Raw genomic sequence first — 24,288 nt, 5'->3', positions numbered from 1 at the left:
CCGTAAAATAATCCTGTCAAGTGAGTCACAGCATCTCAGAGAACAATGTTCTGAGGACACTGCTCATTGAATTATTGAGTCCTTTTCATAAAATCCTCAGGCAAGTTTTGTCTCATCTGGTTATGTTTCTCTTGAGCAATGAGTTTTTGTCTTATAAACACCGAACTTTGTAACAAATCGTATTTCCCTATATATGCCAGGCCGGGTTAGATTTTAAGTATCTTGAAGGTATATACGTAAACATCCATACACGTGCATTTACGCACACGCGCACACACACACTCTTATACAGGCTTCCCCCACCCTCCAAAGGTAGAGTTGCTACGAAACCTTCCAAAAGCCGCAGCAGCATAAAGCCAAGAAGCCATTACCATTAATTTATATGGAAATTTTTCGAGCCTTCCCACACCCCAAAAGGCTTTGCTGACAGCTGCACAAAACTAACTGATGCTCAGAGACGCCTCCGCTCGAAGCCCCGGCCCCGAAGGGAAGCCACGTGGGGCCCGGGGAAGGAGCTGGGCTGGCGCCCTCGCTGCCCCGTAACCGCCCCGCCGCTGTAATAGACGCGGCGGGTTCTCTGTGCTTCTGGCTTTTTTTTGTAAAAGCAACATCCTCTCTGGATTTCAGCTAACAAACCAGCTATGCATATTACATCTGCTGTAAAGCAAAGTGGCGTAAATGAACTTTCACAAGGCGGGGGTGGGGATATACCTGCACGCGCGTACACCTGCACCCCACACGGCCCCTGCAAAGTGTCCCATGCCCAGCGACCATGCGGCATTAGCTGCTTGGCCTAACGAACCACCTCTGTCCTGCCCATTTCTAACTCCGCCTCCAGGCATGCAACCCGGAGACGCTGCTTCGGTCAGTATGTTACAGGCTGACAGAGAGAGAGAGAGGAGAGAATGAAAGAATTACCTTTAAAAATGTACGTTTCATTTCGCAAACAGCCTTGTCTCTGATATCCTCAAGCTGTTTCACTGCCCGGCTAGCCTGCCGTGCCTGTTCTTCACAAAATCCATCCAGAGAATACGTTCGGGACCTATCCAGCTACTCACCCGATAGATGTTGAATGTTGGAAAGTCAAAGTTTGTTACAAAAAAAAAAAAAAAAAAAAGACACGAAATATTCTGGTCATCCTTTCATGTCATAAAGAGCATATTTTAAACTCTCTTTCATATACATTACGCTTTATACACCAAATGCTTTCCGTGTTCTTCAAATCCACACACTCACAGTTAAACTACATCTTAATAAAACACAGAAAAATACGTTATTATTTTAACTGTAACGAAGATTAAGCCTAAGCAGAAGAACTCAGGAGTTGAGGTGTTTTGAAATACCTGAGCCCCGGGGAGCCACCAAACCCAGGAATTGCTTTTACCCTTGAAATCTCGATTGCGTGTAAAATTACAGATGTGAGCACTAAACGTCAGATAAAGAGGCTAAAATTAAATAATCCAAATGACGTGAAGTGTGCATGAGCTCACTCAGAATGCAGCACGGGGGAAATCCCATCGGCTGTGCTACTGGGCCCCACAGCACACAGACATTTCGCCCACTCACGGTAGCCCAGTGTCTTTCCTCCTTGCGGTGTTTTCCTGTTTTTCCCACCATGTGTTAATTCTCTCACCAAAACGCATTTTCATCAACAAACACGCACCTTTATCCCTAGTGGTACTCTAATACTTGGTAAGTGTAGGCTTGCAAAAAAAAAAAAAAAAATTGAAAAGTGCTCCCCTAACCTTAAAACTCTGGATTAACTCTGTGTGCTCCCTCTCCTCGTCCTTTTTCTGGTTACCAGGCCCTGATCTTTCCAGTAAAGGTGTCTCAAAATGTCGCTTCCTTTCTGAGCTCACTGCCAACCACTAACTGAAGTCACTCTTGCCCACACCTGCATTATTCTAGTGCTCTAACCATCTCTTTGCCTCTCCCTGCCTTCCATTTCCCCCACAAAGTGACATCACATTAATTTTCCTAAAATGACATGTTCAGAAACTTTCAATCACTGTTAAGAATAATTCTCAGAGTTCACTCTGCAGAAGAACCGCGCGGGGAGCCTGTGAAACGTGTAGATGACTAGCACCGCCCACTGCACTCTCCCCCAACAGGGGTGGGACACGAACAGTCACATGTGCACAAGGCAAAGTACTGAGCCCCCAAGACACAATTATTCTTGAATGCAAATCCCAACTCTCCAGCTGGTTCTATGGCCTTGGATAAACCCGTCTCCCTAGGTCTGGACGAAATGAGAACGCAGGCCCTTTCCCATTTGTTGTGGACGCTCCGGGGCCCTGCGGCGCATACTCGTCCACACAGCACGCGCACACCTGCTCCAGGGCCCTGAAGCACACACCCGCTCACCACAGCACGTGCACACCCATCCCAGGGCCCTTCAGTGTACATTCGTCCACAAGACACACACACTCACTCCAGGGCCCCGTGGCGCACACTCATCCACAAAGCACGCGCACACCTGCCCACCGTACCACGCGCACACCCGCTCCGGGGCCCCGCGGCGCACACTGGTCCACACAGCACGCGCACACCTGCCTCGGGGACCCCTCCTTGGTACCTGCGCCCCCAGCAGTCCACCTTCTGACTCCTGACCCCCGACTCGGTTCTCCAGGCTACGAATCCCTGCTGTCCCTCCTTCTGGGCCTGGTTTCTCCAGTGGGTCTCAGGAACTCCTGTCCCTGCGAACCTTCCTCACGACCCCCACCAGGAGCGCCCCCGCTCACAGCAGCTTCAGCTCCAAGCTCTCCCTTAGTCTGCTATTCTTGGCCCAACGTTCAGACCCAACCTAACTTTCGGATCGAACACGAACTGAGCGCTTTCCTCACATTCACACACGCCCCCCCCCACCCGACCCAGCTCCCCAGCTCCTCACATCCAGCACGGCCCAGCTCGTCACGTCCTCCTCTCCCGCAACACGCCTAGACTTCCACTGCAAAGGCTGACCTCCGCTTCCCCTGAATCTCTGGGGCGTGAGTATTTCACAAGCATTGTCTGCCGATAAATCCTCCTTGCCTCCTATTTTGCTACCTGGTTGGCTAGAGGGATTAGCAAAACTGAGGGACTACCTCTAGAATTAGCAATCATTTTTCTATGTAAAGAATCATCTCTTCCAATAAACTGTAAGCAAAGGAAAATTAACAATACCTCATGTTTAGTTTTACCCATCTCCTCTGCATAAGATAGGTAATTGACAAATATTTACAGGGTCTAAGGTCTCCAGGGAAGAGTCCTATCATCCCTTCCCTGTCACTCTGTGAGCATTACCAGCCATGAGGCACAGCCTTCACAGATATACTGAAGTTTCCTTTGCCTTAACGCCCACCATTAACTGGTAAATTCTGTGACTCAGTCACTCATGAAACAATCTAATATAGCTGTCCCACCAATTTCCTTCTAGAATAAAACCATATAAAAGTACTCTTCAATGAAATGTCTCATACTTAACTTGAATTTAATCCTTTTGAAACATTAATCTCAATACAGTTATAAAAAATACACTTCATCTGTAATAATTCATTTTTTCATTAATTCTTTTATTCACTCGAAGACTACTTATTAAGCATCTACGTATCAGCCACTATATATAATCAATCCTAAAAATACGCTGATTTATAGGTATTAACCATATTACGCATATACAGTCGACACAATGAATTTTTTAGTTGATTATCAAATTTGAGTTGATTTATCAAATCCTTTCACTATTTTTAAGTCTAGATGACTATCAATTTTACTTTTTAGTACCTCCTTCACACAGTGGGTAAATGAAGCAAAAGCTGCTAGAATCCTGTTCAATTGTATACTAAACACTTAAAACATATAGTTCTATATACTTTAACCTCTCTGAAAGAACTATGCTAGGGACGCCTGGATGGCTCAGTCAGTTAAGTGTCTGGCTTTGGCTCAGGTCACAATCTCATGGTTTTGCTCATAAGTTCGAGTCCCGCATCAGGGTCCCTGCTCTCAGCACAGAGCCCGCTCAGATCCTCTGTTCCCTTCTTTCTCTCTGCTCCCTACCCTCACTCTGTCACTCTCTCAAAAATAAATAAAACATTAAAAAAAAAAAAAAAAGAAAGAAAGAACTATATAAACTAAAACATTCAGTAAGAAGCTCACCCTTTCTGGGGCGCCTGGGTGGCTCAGTTAAGCATCCGACTTCGGCTCAGGTCATGATCTCACAGTCTGTGAGTTCGAGCCCCGCGTCGGGCTCTGTGCTGCCAGCTCGGAGCCTGGAGCCTGCTTTGGATTCTGCATCTCCCTCTCCCTCTGCCCCTCCCCTGCTCGTGCTCTGTCTCTATCTCAAAAATAAATAAAAACATTAAAAAAAATTTTTTTAAAAAGAAGGTCACCCTTTCTTAGAATTGTGGAACAGAAAAACCCATAAATTGAAGCAAAACCTCCAAGTGGCAACTTATGACAATTTCTTGCCATGTAATCTTGAGAGAGAACATCGCAGGTAGCTAACAATTATATATTAGAAATTACTATTTATAAGTGATATTGCACATTCAGAGTTTTGAAAATAAAGAAAGGGCCTCATAACAGACTTAGGTTGAATTGAGGGATGAAACTATGTATAAAGAATGTTGTTAGGGGCGTCTGGGCGGCACAGTCAGTTGAGCGTCCAACTCATGATTTCAGCTCAGTTCATGATCTCACGTTTTGTGAGTTCAAGCCCCTCACCGGGCTCTGTACTGACAGTGCGGAGCCTGCCTGGGATTCTCTCTCTCTGTCTGTCTGTCTGTCTCTCTCTCTCTCTCTCTCTCTCTCTCCCTGCCCCTACCCTGCTTGCTCACTCTCTCTCAAGTAAATACACTTAAAAGAATCTTTTTAAATAAGGAATGTTATTAATTATTAAAAATGACTATCCATGGAAACGATGTTCTTTGCAACTATTTTGGAATGTTAGTCATCCGTAGTGATGGTTTCTTCCGGATCTAGAGACAGGTATTCCTTTGATTCAAAACTCCTTTTGTTCCTCCTGGTTTCTACCTGCAAACAGAGACTAACGGCAGTGTGCCGCTCCTCACCTTGATGAGGCAAATGGCAGACGGAGTTTCTTCATATTCTTTTCCACGTTTGCGATCAACTGCAGCTTCACAAAGTCCCTTCACACAGAGCAGACAGCCTTGAAATAACTCATCAGCCCCAAAAAGATGGCGGCACAAAAATGACCTGAAAGGTAAAAACTTTCCAGACTTATCTGGCTCCTGTCCAAAATGAATACAATTCACTTAGACAGAACTGTGTAATTGGTTTTGTATCCATATGTATTATATCTACTGTATTTTAAATGACATTAATAAACGTTAGTAAGCATAATGGGGTTTGTTTGGCTGATAATGTTGAAAGCAAGGTTCTGGTATTGGGTGTGTTGAGTAAAAAAATACGAGGGCAGACAAGTGATGATATAATTTTATGCCACTGAGTTCTAACAACATTGAAACAGTAGGCAGCGATGTACAACATAAGTTATATTTCCCCTATTAAATTTAAATACTTTTCCTCAATTTATGTTTTCCCCAATTACAGGAAGAAAAATTAGCTAGACTTGGGAACCATTTGGAGAATGTTTCTTAAGTTCTCCAACCACCTATATCCTAGAATAGAAAAGATGGGCCTTGCTCTTTCCTCTGCCCCTTTCTGCCGGTCCGATCGTGGTCACAAAGGTGAGTATTATCACTTCTAACAACACAAGACAGAACTGAAGGAGAAAAGAGCAAAGTGAAAGAGATCAGGCTCCTTAAAAACTGGATCAAGAAAAGCGAACCTTCCTGTGCAACAGTGTATCAAAGAAGGGGGCGGGGGGGGGGGGCTTCTGCCCTTCACCCATCCCTTGTGGGGTGGCTAACTTTTATAGCTGATTTTGGTATATTTTATATAAAAATATAATCATCAGAAATTAGCCTTTTCCTGTCTTTCCATTTTATTGGCGAAAGCTTTATCCACCATGAAGAAGCTCCCTGGGCCCTTTATTCTCACTGCCCTTCCCCTCCCCAAGGCCTTGTGGTCTTTGTCATAAAGGCCTCCTCAAATGACACAGGCCTCGCATAACCTGGAGCTACTCACAGAGGTGGAATTTGTTCACGGACACTCCCCTGGGTATCTAGTACAGGGAAGAAAAGAAATCATACTAAAGACAAATGGCACATTCCAGAAAGTGAACCGCCACAAAAAAAAATCAAACCCCATCTTGGGATCTATTCACAAGAGAATGATGATGAAGATTCACATAGTGACGAATCCACATTACCCAGCATTGTTTAAAGCTTTCTTCTTTCCTTTAAAAAAATATAATTGACTTTATGTGTGTATTTTAACACAGATATGAGGAAACTAGGGAGGGTTCACTGTAAAAACAATTATAGGTGGGGAAAGCATGAAAACATTTAGAACTGTGATGGTGAGATCTGACAAGAGAAAAATAATGCATCATCTGATGACTATTCAGGCAAAGGTGTTACCAGGAACTCGCCAACAAATTTCCATTGTATCGTACCAGAGAGCTAAATACATTCTCGCAAACTTGACTCACAAGATTGAACTGCTTGGCATTAGAACATATATCACAGAAATCTCTTAAAACCCAGGTCCTGACTCCTATAAAAATGGGGTAAGTGTACTTTCCGCTACTCTTCCCTCTAGGTACAACTAAAAACTGTGAACGTTACATATGAAGTGAACACGAGAAGACACTGAGAGGTAGAGAAGACAGACCGGCCAGGAGCGACAGGGTGATCAGGCGCGTCGTCTTCTGCCTTCTACAGCCCAGGCTTGGAAATGCCAACAGGTGCGGACAGAAACGCCTGCTGTCTGGCTCGAGGGCCAGAAAGGGGCAGCCGAGCAAGACAGAAAACTTTTCAACAACCACCATTCTATCCCAGCGAGATACCACAGGGGGGAAAGGCCACGTGGAGAGCCTGGCATCGTGCCCCGGGCAACTGGTAGTGAGCTTCCCTAGCGGTCCTCTGGGGGTTTTCAGGGAAAGCCGAGCAGGGAATAGGGAAGGTCATCCTCCCTGGGTGGTGGTGAGCAGAGAAACAGAAGACATATAATTTTATAAGTTAAAAAATACAATGACTGAAATGAAAAACTCAGTATGTTGGCTCAACAGCAGAACGGAGTGGACAGAGAAATCAGTGAACTGAAAGAACAACAACAGAAAGCATTCAATCTGAACAACAGAGTAAAGACTGACTGAAAAAAATGAACGGACCCTCAGGGACCAGCAGGACCATAAAAAAGACCTAGCATTTGCATCCCCAGTCCTAGAAGCAGAGGAAGGAGAGGGCAGGGCTAAAAACACTTGAAGAAATATGGACGAAAATGCAACAAGTTTGTCAACGGATGCACGAGCCAGAGGTCTAGAAGCCAGGGTGACTACAACAGGATAAAGACAGAAGTCCAACCACCACACATCAAAGTCAAACTTCTGAAAACTACAGCCAAAAGAAAAAGTGTCAAAAGCAGCAAGAGAAAAAACCATCTACAGAAGAAAAGCAATTCGAATGACCACGGAGGCCAGGAGAAGGGCTCAGAGGAAAGAACTGTCCACTCAGAATCCCATATTCAGCAGAATCTTCTTCGATGACGGAGAAACAAAGAAGATGTTTTTGGACACGGGAGAAGCAGAAGACTTTGCTGCCCGCAGACCTGCCCTAACGGAATGGCTAACGGAAGTTCTCGTAACAGAAATACACAACAAAACAGCCCAAGGAGCCCTGCGACATTGACAAGCAAGAGCATGATAAACAAACCAAACTGAATACATCTTAAAAACACATAGACTGTCGTTCTCGTTCTCGAGTTTTACAATGTATATTTATTTGATGGTGGAAGCAAAAAACGGTAACAGTGCCGAAAGCAAGTGGAGGAAACATTTAAGACCGTCATACTGTAAATGGGGGAGGGCAGAGAGACACAGAGGTAAGGTTTCTACAGTTCACTCAAACTAATAAAATGCAACGCTAGTAAATTGCACGCTACGTATGTATGATGTTATGCCAACAGCAACCACCAAACAGCTACACAGACATACTTTAAACAATAGTGTAGAAAAATCCAAATAGAATTCTAAGAAATACTGCTATAGTTGAATATTCAAATAATCCACAGAAAGAAGAAACAGACAAAAAGCAGAGGGAAGAAACAGAAACCAAAAAATAAAATGGCAAACTTAAGCCCTAACAAATAAATAATTAGACTGAACGTAAAGGGTCTAAACACAGCAATTAAAGACCAAGATTGGCAGATGGATCTGAAAACATGATCAAACCATATGCTGTCTCCTAGAAATGAATGGCCATCAACAACCCCCCTTCCTCCCAACCCCTCACCCACACCCCTCCCTCCAACCACCCCTGTAGCAAAGGGTGTCCCTTGAACAGAGGAGGAGTTCAGCTCTCCTCATCAGAGCCACCCAATGGCCAATGAAGCAGTGAGGCTAGAAAGTTACGTTAACCCATTCACAAAGCAGGCTAACTCTAGCCTAATGCCTGGCATGTAGATGCTAAATATTTTTGAATTAAAAAAAAAAAAAAAGACAAGCCAAATCTGGGAGAAAATGTTTATAAACCATGCACAAGGGACTCGTGTCTAGACTATAAAAAGAACCCTTAAAAACTCAACAATATAAAGATAAACAATCCCACCAGAAAATGTGTAAGGGACATGGAGAGACATCTCACCAGAGAGACATAGAGAGACATCGCACCAAAGAAGATTCACAGATGGCCCATAAGCACATGGAAAGATGCTCAACATCATTAGGGAAACGCAAACTGAAACCACAACATGATACTGCCAGAAAACTACCAGAATATCTAAAACAAAAGAACAGTGACAATTCCAAATGGCGGCACAGAGGTAGAGAAGCTGAATCACTCCTACATTGCTGTCGGGGAGGGAAAAAGCAAAACAAAACTAAACATGCAATCGCCATATGACCCAGGATTGCACTCCTGGGCATTTACCCCAGAGAAATGAAAACTTGTGTTCCCATAAAAACCTACATATGAAGGTTTAGAGGGCTTTATCTCTAATAAACAAAAGCTGGAGAACAGCAGGTGTACTTCCCACTCCCAGCACGCGCCGCTCCCCGGCAATCGAGGAACGCCAGATAAATGCGGCAGCCTGGATGGAAGTCCAGAGTTGCGCTCAGGGAAGAGCCAACCCCAACCCAAAGGTCGTATACTGCATGACTGCATTTATACAACATTCTCGAAAAGACAAACTCACAGAAATGGAGACCCGCGTCGTGCTTGCCACAGGCTAAGAAGAGGGTGGGACTGGGAGGGAAGCGAGTATGGCTGTACAAGGGCAACACGAGGGACCCTGCGGTGACCAATCTTCTGTATCCTGATGACATCAGTGCCACTGTCCTGGCTGCCATGTTGTACAGTAAGCTGGGGGGTTCTACCTCTGGGGGAAACAGGAGGTCTCTCAGCATCATCTCTTACAACTGCATTCAATCACAGTTACCTCAAAGTACAAAGTTCAACAACAACAACAACACGGGGCTGCCAGAGACCCCGTAAAACAGGATTAACAGCCATTTGACTCCTATGACGTAGTCACTCCCCTTTCTGGAAGCAGAAAGGTCAATCAAGCGACCAGGGGAAGTCATCATAAGCTGTTCACAGAACTATCATCTCCTCATGCCGCAGACTGACATACTGGGAAATGTCGTGTTTATCATCACGTGTGATATACAAAAATGGTGTTTGAAAGTAAGATTGACTAAACCTACTCATAACCGTGATGTGACTTTCCAATCACTGAGTGAAAAGTGATTTATACCTGCTTCCATACTACATATTTAAAATAAGGTTTCCCCTTAACATAGTTAAAAATGCATTTGCCTCTTTAAGCTTACCTGCTCTTCTCTGTCTTAATTCTTCTAACATTCAATTTCCAAGTAACAAATGCTTTATTAATTCTGAAAGGAAAGATATTTCTTACATTCTATATTTGTAAGTCATATATTTATATGGAATACATTTATTTTATTTTTAATATGAGATTTAGTGTCAAATTGGTTTCCGCACAACACCCAGAGCTCCTCCCAACAGGTGCCCTCCTCGATACCCATCCCCCCCACCCCATCAACCCTCAGTCTATTCTCAGTTTGTAAGAGTCTCTCATGGTTTGGAATACATTTAGTAACGTCTTAGAAATCCTAGATTTCCTAGAACAGGCTGCATTCATCATAAACTTTACTTAAAGCAAATACCAGACCACATCACTTCTCTCCCAAACTATCGACAGAACAGAGAAAAGTAAATGTCATCAAAACTCATTATAATTCTCATAGACACATAATTAGTTTAGTTACTGTTAGGATGTCCCTGGAACCACAGTGGAGGGGACGGCCATCTTGCCAGTGCAACCCAATGCAAAGCCCCTAGTAGCTGCCAGAACGAATTGGAGGTCAACCAATCACTGAGCGACAGCACCACCCGGTGCGAAAAAGGCCCACCTGGAACCGGAACCGCTGCAGCTTAAAAGCCCTACCCCACCACAACCCCCCGGGCGGGACCTCCCTGACTCCTCTCTCTCTCTCCCTGAGCCACGGAACCTCGCCCGAGACCTTAGTTCCCAATAAAGCCTTTGACTGCTAAAACTTTTAGTTCTTGACTCTTACCTTTACCCTAGCCTACGCCTGACCCTAACAGTTACCACATGCCAATTAATATAAATCTATAAAAACATATTCTTTTCCCTTATACCTTTATTAGCTTACTGGTTTTAAAAGAGAGCCTATTTCGAGAAGAGTCAAGATTCAATTTTCAGTGATAAGAAAAGTAACGTTGGTAAGAAATCACTGTATACTGGTAAATAAAAAATTAAGATAGTGTATATCATATTGATATTTAATTTATGTTTTTGAAAGGCTGCATTTGTAATTTTAAAACCTCAAGGAACCCGTCTGAGAAGGATGGTAACGGTGACACTTGGTGACACTTTCAAGGTGACACTTGTTTGCCAAAGCGAGATTCCTTACGCAGCAGGCAAGAGCCAACTGGGAGAGGGCCGCCTGAGGGGCCAATCGGAACCAGCCCATCTTCCTGGCTGATTCTGAACCACAGAAGACTGAAGGAGCCCCAGGGACAAGCAAGCAGTTCAGAAAGCATCCCACGATGTCACACAAACAGGCACACCCAAGGCCTTAGAAACACCTCAGATCTGGTAACGTGACCTAAATCAGGCTCCCAACAGGCATTCAAGTTCCCGTCTCACTTCCATCCGGTCACAGAACCTCAGGACTCCGGAACCCTGGAAACCAGACGAATCACCCCAACGACAGTGTGATGAGTGTCCACACCAGGCCATGGCACAAGTCCTCCAGGACGGCCCACGAGGTAAAAGGCGGGCACTGCAGCTCAAGTCACCCCTGCACGAGACACACATCACCTCTGTAAGGTGCTAACCCCCTACACCGGACACACCACGTCGCCTCCATAAGCCACTAACTCCCCCTGCACCGGACACAGCACGTCGCCTCTGTGAGCCACTAACCCTTCAGATTCACCTTTTTTCTGCTTGACATGTTGTTACAATTATTAGTCATAAAAAAAAAAACAACTTTACAAAATGTTAAAAATAAAAATTTTAAATCAAATGAATTTATAGGTTTTAATGTGCGTAAAGTTTAACTTATACTTTGATTAATGTGAATTTTAAAAAAATGAACCATTTTGACCATGCATTTACTGATGCTAAATGTCCTAGAAGATGACTCATCCCAGTTCCAACTATGCTTCAAAAGCTTAATCAATTGAAATTACTTAGAACGGAGCGAACCCCAAGCATGTGTTACAAGGCAAGGATAACGGTGGAAAGCCCAACGATGACAGTTTACACTGGCACCTAATTTACAGGGATGCGATGATCATCTATTTTCTTGAAGACGAACTTCTCAGAACTGTCTCTCAGTCACCCACGCGGCATGTGACTCAGGTTCGGACAGACAGCCAGAGCCCGCGTCCTTGCCGACCAACCTCTCCGACACTTCGGCGTCAGCGGCACCATCTCTACCTCTGGATACACGCCGACCTTGATCCTGCCTCCCAACTTCCGGCCTTGCTATGCGCTCTGTCTAAACTATTCCCTCAAGACCCCCTGTGGACGTGTCCTTCTCATCGGTGAGGCCTCTGCTTAAAGAGCACCTCTCTGGCCATCCTACTTAAAGTAGCAACCACACATCTCTGCTTTATTATCTTTCTGGCCCCTGTCCCCAGCTGAAATAATCTTATTTATTTACTTGTTATCTATCTTCCTCCATTAGAATGAAGTTCTACAGGAACACAGACAGTGTACATTTTTTACACCATGATACCTCCAGTGCCCAGAACGGTGGAGCAAAAGTACACAATAAATACTTGTTTTGTAAGTGAGTAACTTGTCTGCTACAAAATCCACTCACTTCTCTTATAAAAGTAAACTTCCTCAGGTTCTTAGTTATTCCAACTATTTGATATCAGATGTAACCATTTAAGATATGACATCTCTTCTCCTAGTCTCCACCAGGTAGCAGCAGACCACAAGGAAATACATACATTAGAAACAAAAAAATTATGGTAACGGCACCGTTCTGTTCGGGGACGGGTGCGGCGTGGTGCACAGCACAATGTACGGACGCCTGAAACTAATGTAACATCAGGTGTCGACTACACACGAAACAAAAGGAAATTAAAAAGCCAGGTACAAACACTAGGAGAACAAATCTGGGACCGCTGTGTGAAGGATCGGACTCGCAGAAACCCTGGTGTCCTTGTCCCGCCGTGTCACTCAGAACTAGATGAGTTATTAAGTGATGACCTGGAACCAAGCCACCCCAGCCCCCTAATTCTGATCTATTTTCCTCTATAACATTCCTTCTGCCCCTGGTATGCCACGTATTTATGTTTTTACCTCTTACCCACTACAAGACATTTGAGAGAAAGACAATTGTTTTGTTCAACAGAGTCTCTCCAGCATCCAGAACAATGCGTGGTTCTTGCAAACTCTCAATAAATACTCATTTAATGAATCAATGCATGAAAAATACATGGGAAATTAAGGTCATTATAGTCAACTTCAATCTGACCATAAAAAAATCTTTTTCTTACAATATTTATCCAAAAAGATGGGCGTTTTCATACCTAAATGGGTAAGCTTCCTTTATCTAAAGAAAACTGTATCAAAGTATAATTGACATACAGTATTATATTAGTTTCAGGTGTACAACACAGTAATTTGACATTGTATACCCTGTGAACTGATGCCTACAATAAATGTAGTTATCATCTGTGACCGTATGGTTAATACAGCACTCGGACTGTATTCCATAGGCTGTACATTCCATCATTGTGACTTATTTCATAACGGGAAGTCTGTACCTTCTCTTCACTCGTTTCATCCCCCACCCAGCACCTCTCCCCTCTGGCAAGACACAACTCTGCGCTCTGTATCTATGAGTCTTGGTTTTGTTTCGGTTTTTAGGTTCCACATATACGTGAAATGATGTGGTATAGTTCTCTGTCTTACTTCCCTTAGCAGAATACTTTAGGGTCCCATCCGTGTTGATGCAAATGGCAAGATTTCATTTTTTTTTTTTTTCTGGCTGAGTACTGTTCTGTTGTATATAGGTACCACCTTTTCTTTATCCATTCATCTCTATCAGTGAGCCCTTTGGTTGTTTCTATGTCTTAGCTATTGCAAATAGAGCCACCAGAAACAAAGGAGTGCATTATCTTTTCAAAGTAGTCTTTTCATTTTCTTAGGATACCCAGAAGTGGAATTGCTCGATTGTTTGGTAGTCCTAATTTTAATTTTTTCAGGAATCTCCATCCTGTTTTCCATAGTGGCCGCACCAGTTTACACTCCCACAAGCAGTGAGCGAGGGCCCCTTTTCTCCACATCCCCATCAATTCTTGTGATTTCTTTAATAATAGTCATCCTGACATGTAGCAGGTAATATCCTATTGTGGTTTTGACGTGCATTTCCCTGATTAATGATGTTAAGCATCTTTTCATGTGTCTGTTGGCCACCTGTATGCAGGTCCTGGAAAAATGCCTCTTCATATCCTCTGCCCATTTATGAATTGGATTATTTTTGTTACCGAGTTGTATGAATTCCTTTTTTTTCTTTTTTTGGATATTCACTCCTCATTATATATGATTTACAAACATCTTATCCCAGTCAGTAGTTGGCCTTTCCATTCTATTGATGGCTTCCTTCATTGCTCACAAGCTTTTCCGTTAGATGCCATCCCATTTGTTTACTTTCCCTTCTGCTGCCTTTGCCTTTAAGTCAGATCTAAGAAAACATCTCCAACAATGACGTCAAGGAGTTTACCACCTACTTTCTGTTGGGTGTTTTATGCATTTAGTTCTTACTTTCAAGTCTTTAGCCCATTTTGAGTTTACTTTTGTGTGTGGTGTAAGCAAGTGGTCCAGTTTTCCCAACACCATTTGTTAAAACAGACTTTTTCCCATGGCATAGTCTTGCCTCCTTTGTGGAAGATTAATTGGCCATATAATCGTGGGTTTACTCCTAGGCTTGCTATTCTGTTCCTTTGATCTACATGTTTATTTTTGTGCCAGTACCATACTGTTTGATCACTACAGCTTTGTAGTGGATCTTGAAATCTGAGATTGCAATATCTACAGCTTTATTCTTCCATACATAGTATAATGTCATGTGTAAAAACAGTTTAATTCTTCCTTTCCAATTTGGATGCCTTTTATTTTTTTCTTGCCTAACTGCCGTGGCTAAGACTTCCAATTCTCTGCTAAGAAATGTAGTCACCCTTGTCTTGATCCTGACCTTAGAGTAAAAGCTTTTCGCTTTTCAAAGTTGGAATATTATTTTAGCTGTGGGTTTGTCACATATGGCTTGTATTGTGTTGAGGTACATTCCCTCCATATGCACTTTGTTGAGAGTTCTTATCATAAATGAATGTTGACTTATGTCAAATGCTTTTTCTGCATCTATTGAGATGATACGACTTTTATCTTTCATTTTTTTTAACGTGGTGTATCACAGTATGTCACATTGTTTTGCAGATGTTGAACCTTTCTATTCCTGAAATCAATGCCACTTGACCATGATGTATGATCCTTCTAATGTATTTTCTAACTTGATTTGTCAATATTTTGTTGAGGATTTTTGCATGTATGTTCATAAGGGATACTGGCCCGTAATTTTATTTTTGTGGTATGCTCTGGTTTTGATATCAGGGTAACTGATGGCCTCATAAAATGACTTTGGAAGCTGTCATTCCTCTTCCATTTTTTTTTTTTTTTTGGAAGAGTTTAAGAATAATAGGTATTAAATATTCTTTGAATGTTTAGTACAATTCACCAGTGAATTCTGATCCTGGACTTTGTTGGGAAGTTTTGGATTATTATTTAATCTCCTTACTAGTAATTGGTCTATTTAAATTTTCTACCTTTTCATGAGTCAGCCTTGCTAGGTTATATGTTTCTAGGAATTTATCCATTTCTTGTAGGTTGTCCGGTTTGCCTGTGTGTGACTGTTGTCTCTGTTAGGATTCTTCGTATTTCTATGGTGTCAGTTATAACTTCTTTTATTCTGATTTTGAGTTCTCTTTTTCTTCATTAGTCACCAATTTCATCTTTTTGTGGAACGAGCTCTTGGTTTCATTGATCTTTTCTGTTGTCTTTTTAGTCTCTATTTTACTTATTTCCACTCTGATCTTCATTATTTCCTTCCTTATACTAACTTTGGGTTTCATTTGCTCTTCTTTTCCAATTCTTTAGGTTTAAAGTTAGGCTGTTTGGGATTTTTCTTCTTAATGTAGGCCTGTATTGTTATGAACTTCTCTCTCATAACTGCTTTCGCTGCATCCTGTAGATTTTTGATATGTTTTTCATTTGTCTCTAGGTATTTTTTTTTAATTTCTCCTTTTTTTCCTTCAAAGGTCCCTTCGTTTCAGTAGCATGTTGTTTAATCTCCACATTTTTGTGGTTTTTCCAATTTTCTTCTCGTAGCTGATTTCCAGTTTTACACCATCATGGTTGAAAACATGTTTGATGATTTCAATCTTGCTAAATTTACTGAGATGTTTTTGTGGCCTAGCATGTTATTTACCCTGAAGAGTGTGCCGTGTGCACTCAAGATGAAACATATTATGCTGCTTTTGAATGTAACGTTCTATATAGATCTATTAAGTCCATCTGGTCTAATGTGTCATTTGAGGCCAATGTTTCCTTACAGACTTTCTGTATGAATGATCTAATTATTAACAAAAGTGGGATGTTAAAGTCCCCTCCTGTTATTGGATCGCTGTCTCTTTCTCCCTTTATGTCTGTTGATATTTCCTTTAAACATTTTGTGGGTTCATTAAACATTATGTTGAGTTCATATACATTTATAAATATTATATCCTCTTGCTGGAGTGACCCCTTTATCATTATCTATTTAATGTCCTACTTTATTTTCTATAAGTCTTTAAGTCTATTTTGTGTGAATATAAGCTACCATAGCCTTCTTTTCATTTCCATTTGCATAAAATATATTTTTTCATACCTTCACCTTCAGTCTATGTGCCGTTACTTTTGAAGTGAGTCTCTTGTCAGCAGCATACGGAGGAGACTTTTTTTTTTTAGAAGCCCATTCAGTCACTCTACATCCTTTGATTAGAGAATTTAGTTCATTTACCTTTAATTTTAATAGGTATGTACTTACTGCCCTTTGTTATTGTTTTCGAGCTGTTTTTACAGTTTCTGTTCTTTTATTCTTCCCTTCTCTCTTCCCCTGATGTCTGATAACTTTTAGTGTTGAGATTCCTTTCTCATTTTGTGTATTCATTGAAAGTTTTTGTGGTTATCATGAGGTTCAGATACAACATCGTACGTATATAATGATGTGTTTTAAGTTCATGGCAACTTAAATGTGAATACATTCCAAAATTCTACATTGTCATCCCCCTCTGTTAATGTTTTAGGTTTTTTGTCACACTTTACAACTTTTTATGTATTACTTAGCTAATTATTGTAGTTTTACTTAATTTTACTATGTTGGTCTTTTGAATTTCATATTAGTTTTATAAATGATTTACTACCTTCACTATATACTTACCTTTTTCCACTGAGATTTTCACTTTCATATGTTTTCTTGTCATTAATTAGTGCCATTTCTTCTTAGCTTAAAGAAGTCCCTTTAGAACTTCTTGTGAGGCTGGCTGAGTGGTAATGATGTCCTTTAGCTTTTGTTATACGAAAATTCTTTCTCTCCTTCAATTCTGAGTGGCCGGGTACAGTATTATCGGTTGCAATTTTTTTGTACTTTGAATATGTCCTGCCGCTCCCTTCTGCCTTGCAAAGTTTCTGCTAAGAAACCTGCTGATAGCCTCCTGGATTTACTTTGTGTGTAAACAAGTTGTTTCTCTCTTGCTGCTTTTAAGATTCTCTACCTTTAACTTTTGACATTTTAATTATATCTTGGGGTGAAACCCTTTGGATTCTTATTTGGCACTCTCTGGGATTCCTGGATGTGGAGGTCTGTTTCCTTTGCCAGATTAAGGAAATCTTCAGCCATTATTTCTTCAGATAAGTTTTTCTGCCCCCTTTTCTCTCCTTCTGCGGCTCCTATAATGTGAATGTTACTTTGCTTGAAATTGTCCCATGGGTCACCTAAGTTGTCTTCATTTTTTAAAAAATCTCTTTCGTTTTTGCTGCTCTGTCTGGGCGAATCCCATTGCTTTGTCCTCTGGTTCACTCTCCGACCTCTTCTGATTCGCCCAGTCTGCTGGTGAACCCCTTTAGTGTATACTTCAGTTATTTGTTCTGCTTCAGCTCTCCGACTCCCATTTGGTAGTCTCTTGTGTTTTCCATCTCTCTGTGGCAGTTCTCACTGCGCTCATCCATTCTTCTCCCAAGCTCGGGAGGCGTCTTTATGACCACTGCTTTGAACTCTCCATCAGGTAATTTACTGATGTTGCCATTTCATTAAGGTCTTTTTCTGAGGTTTTGTCTTGTTCTTTCATTTGGAAGATAAGTCCTCTGTCTCATCCTGCCTGATTTTATGTGGTTTTTTTTTTTTCTATACATGAGGCAAAACAGCTTCCTCTCCCAGTCTTGAAGAAGTGGCCTTGTGTAGATGACCCCAGAGGCCGAGAAGCACAATCCCATCTGACCACCAGTGCCAGGTCCTCCAGGGCAGTCCCGAGTGTGGGCTACTCGCATCTGCTGGCTGTGGGGAGGCCGGGGCTGTGGCACTGAGAGGCATGGCACTCATCTGGCAAGGTGGCTGCAGTTATGGTCAGGGGAGGACAGGATGCTTGCCCAGCTGGCTGTGGTGCGGCTGTGGCATGGAGTGATGGGGCATGCCCAGGTTACAGGAAGATTGCCAAAATGGCTAATGCCAACACTGGCATTAGCAAAGTACAACGGGATTGCAAAATGACACCTGTCCCAGAAAGATCCTGTTTCTCTGGCATTCACTTCAGGAATAAGAGGGTCAGTCTCCTTTCGGTATGGCCTAGATGCTTCTCCAAGTGCAGCTTTTGTTCCGGGTCCCAGGGTGAGTTGAGTGTGTGTGCAAACCCTTTACGGGCAGGTTCTCTGTTCCCCAGTTTTATGGTTTCCCTGGACACAATCCCCATTGTTTTACATTTTGGCAGCTCATCTCTCCGGTGCAGAACCCAACGATTGAGGTGCCTGATGTGTGAAACATCCCCTACTCCTCAGGGAGAGTCCCCACATTTTTGAGATCTCTCCTGATCGTGGCTGCCGCACTGGGGATAGGCTGTTTGGTGAGAGCGTGTCTCTGTCTCTTCTACCCGTCTCCATGCAGCCTCTGTCCTCCGTTTCCAGGACTTTTCCAGAGGAAATGATTCCACATGTAGGTGTGTTGTGTCTGTGGGAGGTAGTAAGTTCAGGATCTTCCTGCACCTGCATCTAGCCTAAAACACCCCTATGGAGTACCCCGTTTCCTCTGTAACTTCCCACAAAGGTGGCACCGGGCGGCAGAACCCACGTGTCAGCCGAGCGGTTCCTGTTTCAACAGGACCGTACTGCAAATAACTGGCTGTGTTTTCTTTCATCTCACCGAAACTTGGAAAATATCCTGAACTTCTGCAATAAATGGTAACACGTTCTTTCTAAAAGCCATTCCACAGTCGGTACAGATTCTACTTCTTCTACGCCACCTACGTTAGTAACCTGTAAACACAGAGCACAAAAGCACGACTTTATTGCCTTAAAACAAATATGCACAATTTTCAAGGACTTAGGCAACCCTGGGTTTGCCTCATAACTACTTGCCTTGATAATGAGGCCTGTTCTGTATACGACCTCCACCACTTCGTCTCTACCCAAACTTGGTTTCCCGTCCCACACGACTTCTATTCTTGCCATTTTTCTAATGCTATTTCTTGTGCTCCGATAAAGAATACGGGAAACTTCCTCACCTTGACATACTTTCCACCGATACCTGTTCTTTTCAATCTTGTAATTCTCACATTTTCTATACAGGTAGTATTTGTGAGCTCAATTTTAACTACAGGGGTAGAGTGGTTCCAGAGGGGCTAATGATCCCATTGCCAAGATACCCCATTTTGACATTCAAGAACCACAGGACTTTCTTCCCTCAAGGAATTCTCTTCCAAAGAACCCCTCTCCCCCATGCGAATGGTAGCCTTTTCTTAAATGTCTTCTAGAAATAAAAGCATGCCTATATCACCACATACGTATTTACGTGCATACTTTTGTTTATATAGAAGTCGTTCTTTCCATCTTCAGTTGATAATACACACAGGGCGTCCCCACACGTGCACCTACGGATCTGCTTCGTTTGGACGTGGCCCCGCCCACACGTGCTTACAGTGTAGCCGGGAGGCTGGCACCACAGACACTAAACAAACGGCTCAGACAAGTAACAAGTTGTACGATCACAACTTGTAATCAGTATCAAAGCGCTATTTGAGTGTATTGGGGGAGTGGGGTTTCTACCTCTGGCAATGAAGTTTCTGACCAACCTGAGAAAACAGTTTTTTCTTTTATTATTATAATTCCTATGATGTCAGCAAATCCCTGTAGTCTAGTTTTCTTTACACACACACACACACACACACACACACACACACACTCTTAAGGTATTTGAGATAAAACTGAATCCCCAAACCTAAATCTCTATAAAAAAGAAAAGGAACCTCGCCAGTAAAAAGCTTTCTCCCAAAGAGCATCTGAAACATAAGCTACTTCTCAAATGGCCAGGTTTGTCTGAAACACACAAAGATATTCTAAATCGAATAATATTTTTCCATTATGACTCTCCAAGCTGAGCGCGCTCGCCCTCTGTTACCTTGGAGACAGATGATGCTGTAATAATCCAGAATTCTTTGCCATGTCTAGCTCTGTGAGCAGAGACCACCTGGAGGTCATACGGATTATAGACACCTTTACGATTTTTCCGACAAAGGCAATATACAAATTCTCCATCATCTTTTAAAGGTTCCTGAGGTTAAAAAAATTTTAATTAACTTGATCAACTTAAGTAGTAAAATGGCTGAACAGGTTACTCAATAAACTGAAACAATTTTAGATGAAAATTAAGAATAATATCCCTGAGGAAAGTTAACATCAAATTGTGTCCGTCCAAAGTTCAACAAGATCAATCTTATGAAAGATTTAAAATACATAATTTTCATTCTTACAGCGTGGTGAAAAAACATTCACGAAAACTGATCTATGTGTTCACTCATGCGTGCTTATTCACACAAAGAACTTGGCAACATACGTTTTACAACACGCTCCACCCTCAGTAAATCTTCCAACACCGGAAGCCTTTTGAGCACATTAATCATTTATTTTGTTAATGACGGTGGCTTAGTATTAGAGTAACAATAGCTAATATTTGTTAGGTAAATAATTTGTTAGGTAAATAATAAATATTTAATAAGTAATAACTGTTTCATGTTATATTTATAACCACGAGAATTTAATTGCTTTAATTTTTTAAATTAACCCCGGATGATGATCGTTAAACAGATGCAGAAATTACTAGTTTGAGAAATTAGGTCATTTGAGAAGAGTCACAAAGACAGGCAGGGGCAGGCTAAGATGTGAGCATGTGTCTGACCAAACCCACACTCTGACACACTGCAATTTACCCTAATACCTGCTTCTTTTTTACCTGGCATTATTGAGAAATCAGCCATTCCACATTAAGAAAAAATTCTAGGGGCGCCTGGGTGGCGCAGTCGGTTAAGCGTCCGACTTCAGCCAGGTCACGATCTCGCGGTCCGTGAGTTCGAGCCCCGCGTCAGGCTCTGGGCTGATGGCTCAGAGCCTGGAGCCTGTTTCCGATTCTGTGTCTCCCTCTCTCTCTGCCCCTCCCCCGTTCATGCTATGTCTCTCTCTGTCCCAAAAATAAATAAAAAACGTTGAAAAAAAAAAAAAAAGAAAAAAGAAAAAATTCTAAGTGAAAGTTCTTTCTTCTAGCTTTGAAAATTTTTAACTGTCACTATGAACCCTCTACAAGAAAGTTCAAGTTAGTCATTCCTGGATAATTAAAATTTATTATTAAAAAAATTATAATTCAGTGATGCCTTCAGAAGCTATTGAACTGAGTACACAGTTTCTAATTACTGGAATTTAAAATTCTGGATCCAGTTTTACTTCTCAAAAAACCATCTTCCCTTAAGACCCTTCGTGTTCCTTCTCAATGTCTCAACCGTTCCCTTTTCTTGTTCTGACCGGACACAATGCATCCCTGGAAACCTTAAGAAACAAGTCTACAAACCGCGAGTCAACATTAGTAACTCAGCTCTGGGTGGCGATGTGCACGGTGGCGGCTGTGTTCCAGTTACTGGGCCACTCGAGGCATTTCTGTTCTAATTATCGTTCAAAAAGTTAAGGATGTTAGAACCTTAACGCAGACACGACTCTCCCAATGGGTCGTGTATGTAATTAAATCATCCACGTACAACAAGCACAGAATGTTCCAATTAAATGTTGTCTTTCGATTGAAAACAAGTATTTGTTTCACATTCTCAATCCTCTCTTCACATGCACGCGAAACACACCTTGTCAGTGAGTCCAGGGGCATCCAGCTCAGGGACAGCTTTGTGAAACCACGGCGCCCACCATCTGCCAGGCACACGCCACGCGCATTGCCTCATTTCCTGGCCACAGCTCCCTAACGTTAAGTACTATTATTTCCGCTTCAACATCAAAGAAGCTGACGCTCAGAGAGGCCAGGAACTTGCCCAAAATAACGCCGGGAGCGTACAAATAGAGCCTCACACCCGGGAGACTCCGATTCCATCATGCGTGGTGCTTGCCTTTACGTTAACGCTGCCTCCGACAGCGATCAAAAGAGCACTTATCCTCCTGGTGACAGCCTAGAGCAGGGCCAGCAAACCACGGCCGGGCCCACGCGCCTGTTTCAGTAAGTGAAGTCCCCATGGAACACAGCCACACCCACTTGTTGCTCCCGCACCACGATGACAGACCTGAGTGGTTACGACAGAGGTCAGGGGGCCCGCACAGCCTAAAATATTTACCATGTGGCGCTTTTCGGAGAAAGGGAAGTCGGCCCCTGGTCTAGAAACACCGTTCTCAATTGTGCGTCAGAATCGCCTGGGGCAGCTTCATAATTCACGGATCGCTGGGCTCCACCCCCAGAGTCTCTGACTCACAAGTCGGGGGCAGAGAGGGGACTTCGGATTGCTAAAAAGCTCCAGGGGACACTGATGCTGCTGGCCTGGGGCCTGCCATTTGAGCGCCCTGGGTCTACGGAGTAGGACGAGAGGGTCCTGCCCAGTCTTTCATCTTCTGTAACGAAGGAGGTCACAGGAGGCAGAGTTACCAGTGCTTGTCGCTGCCTGTACTCCCCGGTCACGTGACCCCGGACATGCTAGAACTTCCCCGAACAGGAAGGGATAAGGACATACACAGATAATGAGACAGAAAATGGGACACAAGCAGTAAGGGTGCAGATACATGCTACAAACACATGTTAGGATTTCGTCTTAAATCGCAAAATAACTGATAAACAGGAACATAAGAATAGATTCAAATTTTGGACATATGTTGTATCTGTTTCTCCGTTCTTGGAATAAGTGAAATGAAATGATGCCCCACACTTTCAGTTTTTGATTGTTTTGGGTTTTGTTTTGGGTTTTTTTGAGATCCAACACTTTTTTTTTTTCAAATTTTTTTTTAATGTTTTTTTATTTTTGGGACAGAGAGAGACAGAGCATGAACGGGGGAGGGGCAGAGAGAGAGGGAGACACAGAATCGGAAACAGGCTCCAGGCTCCGAGCCATCAGCCCAGAGCCTGATGCGGGGCTCGAACTCACGGACCGCGAGATCGTGACCTGGCTGAAGTCGGACGCTTAACCGACTGCGCCACCCAGGCGCCCCGACATCCAACACTTTTATAAGCATGTACTATGAAATCATGATTGTTAATTTGATGTTAATGGGATATTTAATTTTGATGTAATATGTGCAGTGAATGAAATAAAGATTGAGATACACTTTCCAATAACAAATTTATAGCACAAAACTGAATAAAACAGAGTAATACCTTTAGAATAATCTTCTGAACTGCAAGTTTGGAACTTTTGTACTCCAAACAGCGCTGCGGTAACATTGTTTGCCAGCCAAACTTTTCTCGTAGCCTTATAATATGTCTTGTCACATCATCATCCTCCGGTTCTGGTTTACAACATTAAAAAAAAAGATCTAATAGAAGTGTGAATATGGGCATCACTTAAGGATAATGTATACTACTCCAAATATTTCTACACGGAGAAAACATTTTAATGGGAACTTAAAAGTTTACACAAAGGCTCTATAACTGGAAGAGAAAAAATAGCTTAAAATTTACTTTTAACATAAGCTGGAAAGAAGGAATAATATTTTTCCACCTAAGAAAGGTATCACAGAAGCCCTAATTCCACAATCACACGGTTGGTGGCACGAGAAGACACTGGAACAGGCGCCAGTTAGAAGGTTTTCTTAACAGAAGCCTATGCTGGGCTGGGAAAGGAGTGATGACCACCCACGGTGGGAATATGCTTCCTAAAGATACTCATCCCACAGACACCTTTGAGACCTTTGTTTTCTTGATCTCTTAGCGGCTAAAGATTCTCTCCTTCTGGAAACGTTCCTGTTGCTTGGTTTGTATCTGCCATGCCTACAGGTTGTCCCTCTTAGCCCTTAAGCTTTTCTTGATACATCACGGGAAGGGAAGCAATCCCAATACCATGCTGGCAAAACTGGCAATGCTATGAAGTTGTTCGAGATTTCTGG

General features: G+C 42.6%; 1 protein-coding gene across 3 annotated transcripts in view; it reads right to left on the bottom strand.

Annotated features, from left to right (window-relative positions):
- The window catches only part of DNAH14 (dynein axonemal heavy chain 14), a 326,351-nt gene that overhangs the window by 261,562 nt on the left and 40,501 nt on the right, over positions 1–24,288 (bottom strand). For all 3 annotated transcript variants that reach the window (XM_058701177.1, XM_058701178.1, XM_058701179.1), the window contains exons 5-10: positions 23,561–23,691; positions 20,330–20,482; positions 19,076–19,188; positions 9,893–9,955; positions 5,049–5,193; positions 919–1,050 (exon numbers count right to left, since the gene is read on the bottom strand). In XM_058701177.1, the coding sequence (XP_058557160.1) occupies positions 919–1,050; positions 5,049–5,193; positions 9,893–9,955; positions 19,076–19,188; positions 20,330–20,482; positions 23,561–23,691 (737 nt within the window). The remainder of the gene's footprint in view (positions 1–918; positions 1,051–5,048; positions 5,194–9,892; positions 9,956–19,075; positions 19,189–20,329; positions 20,483–23,560; positions 23,692–24,288) is intronic.

Source organism: Neofelis nebulosa, chromosome 15 (genome assembly GCF_028018385.1).
Source record: "Neofelis nebulosa isolate mNeoNeb1 chromosome 15, mNeoNeb1.pri, whole genome shotgun sequence".
NCBI classification, from domain to species: domain Eukaryota; kingdom Metazoa; phylum Chordata; class Mammalia; order Carnivora; family Felidae; genus Neofelis; species Neofelis nebulosa.
Note: the sequence above shows the minus strand (reverse complement) of the source record. Positions and strands in the feature narration are given on the sequence as shown.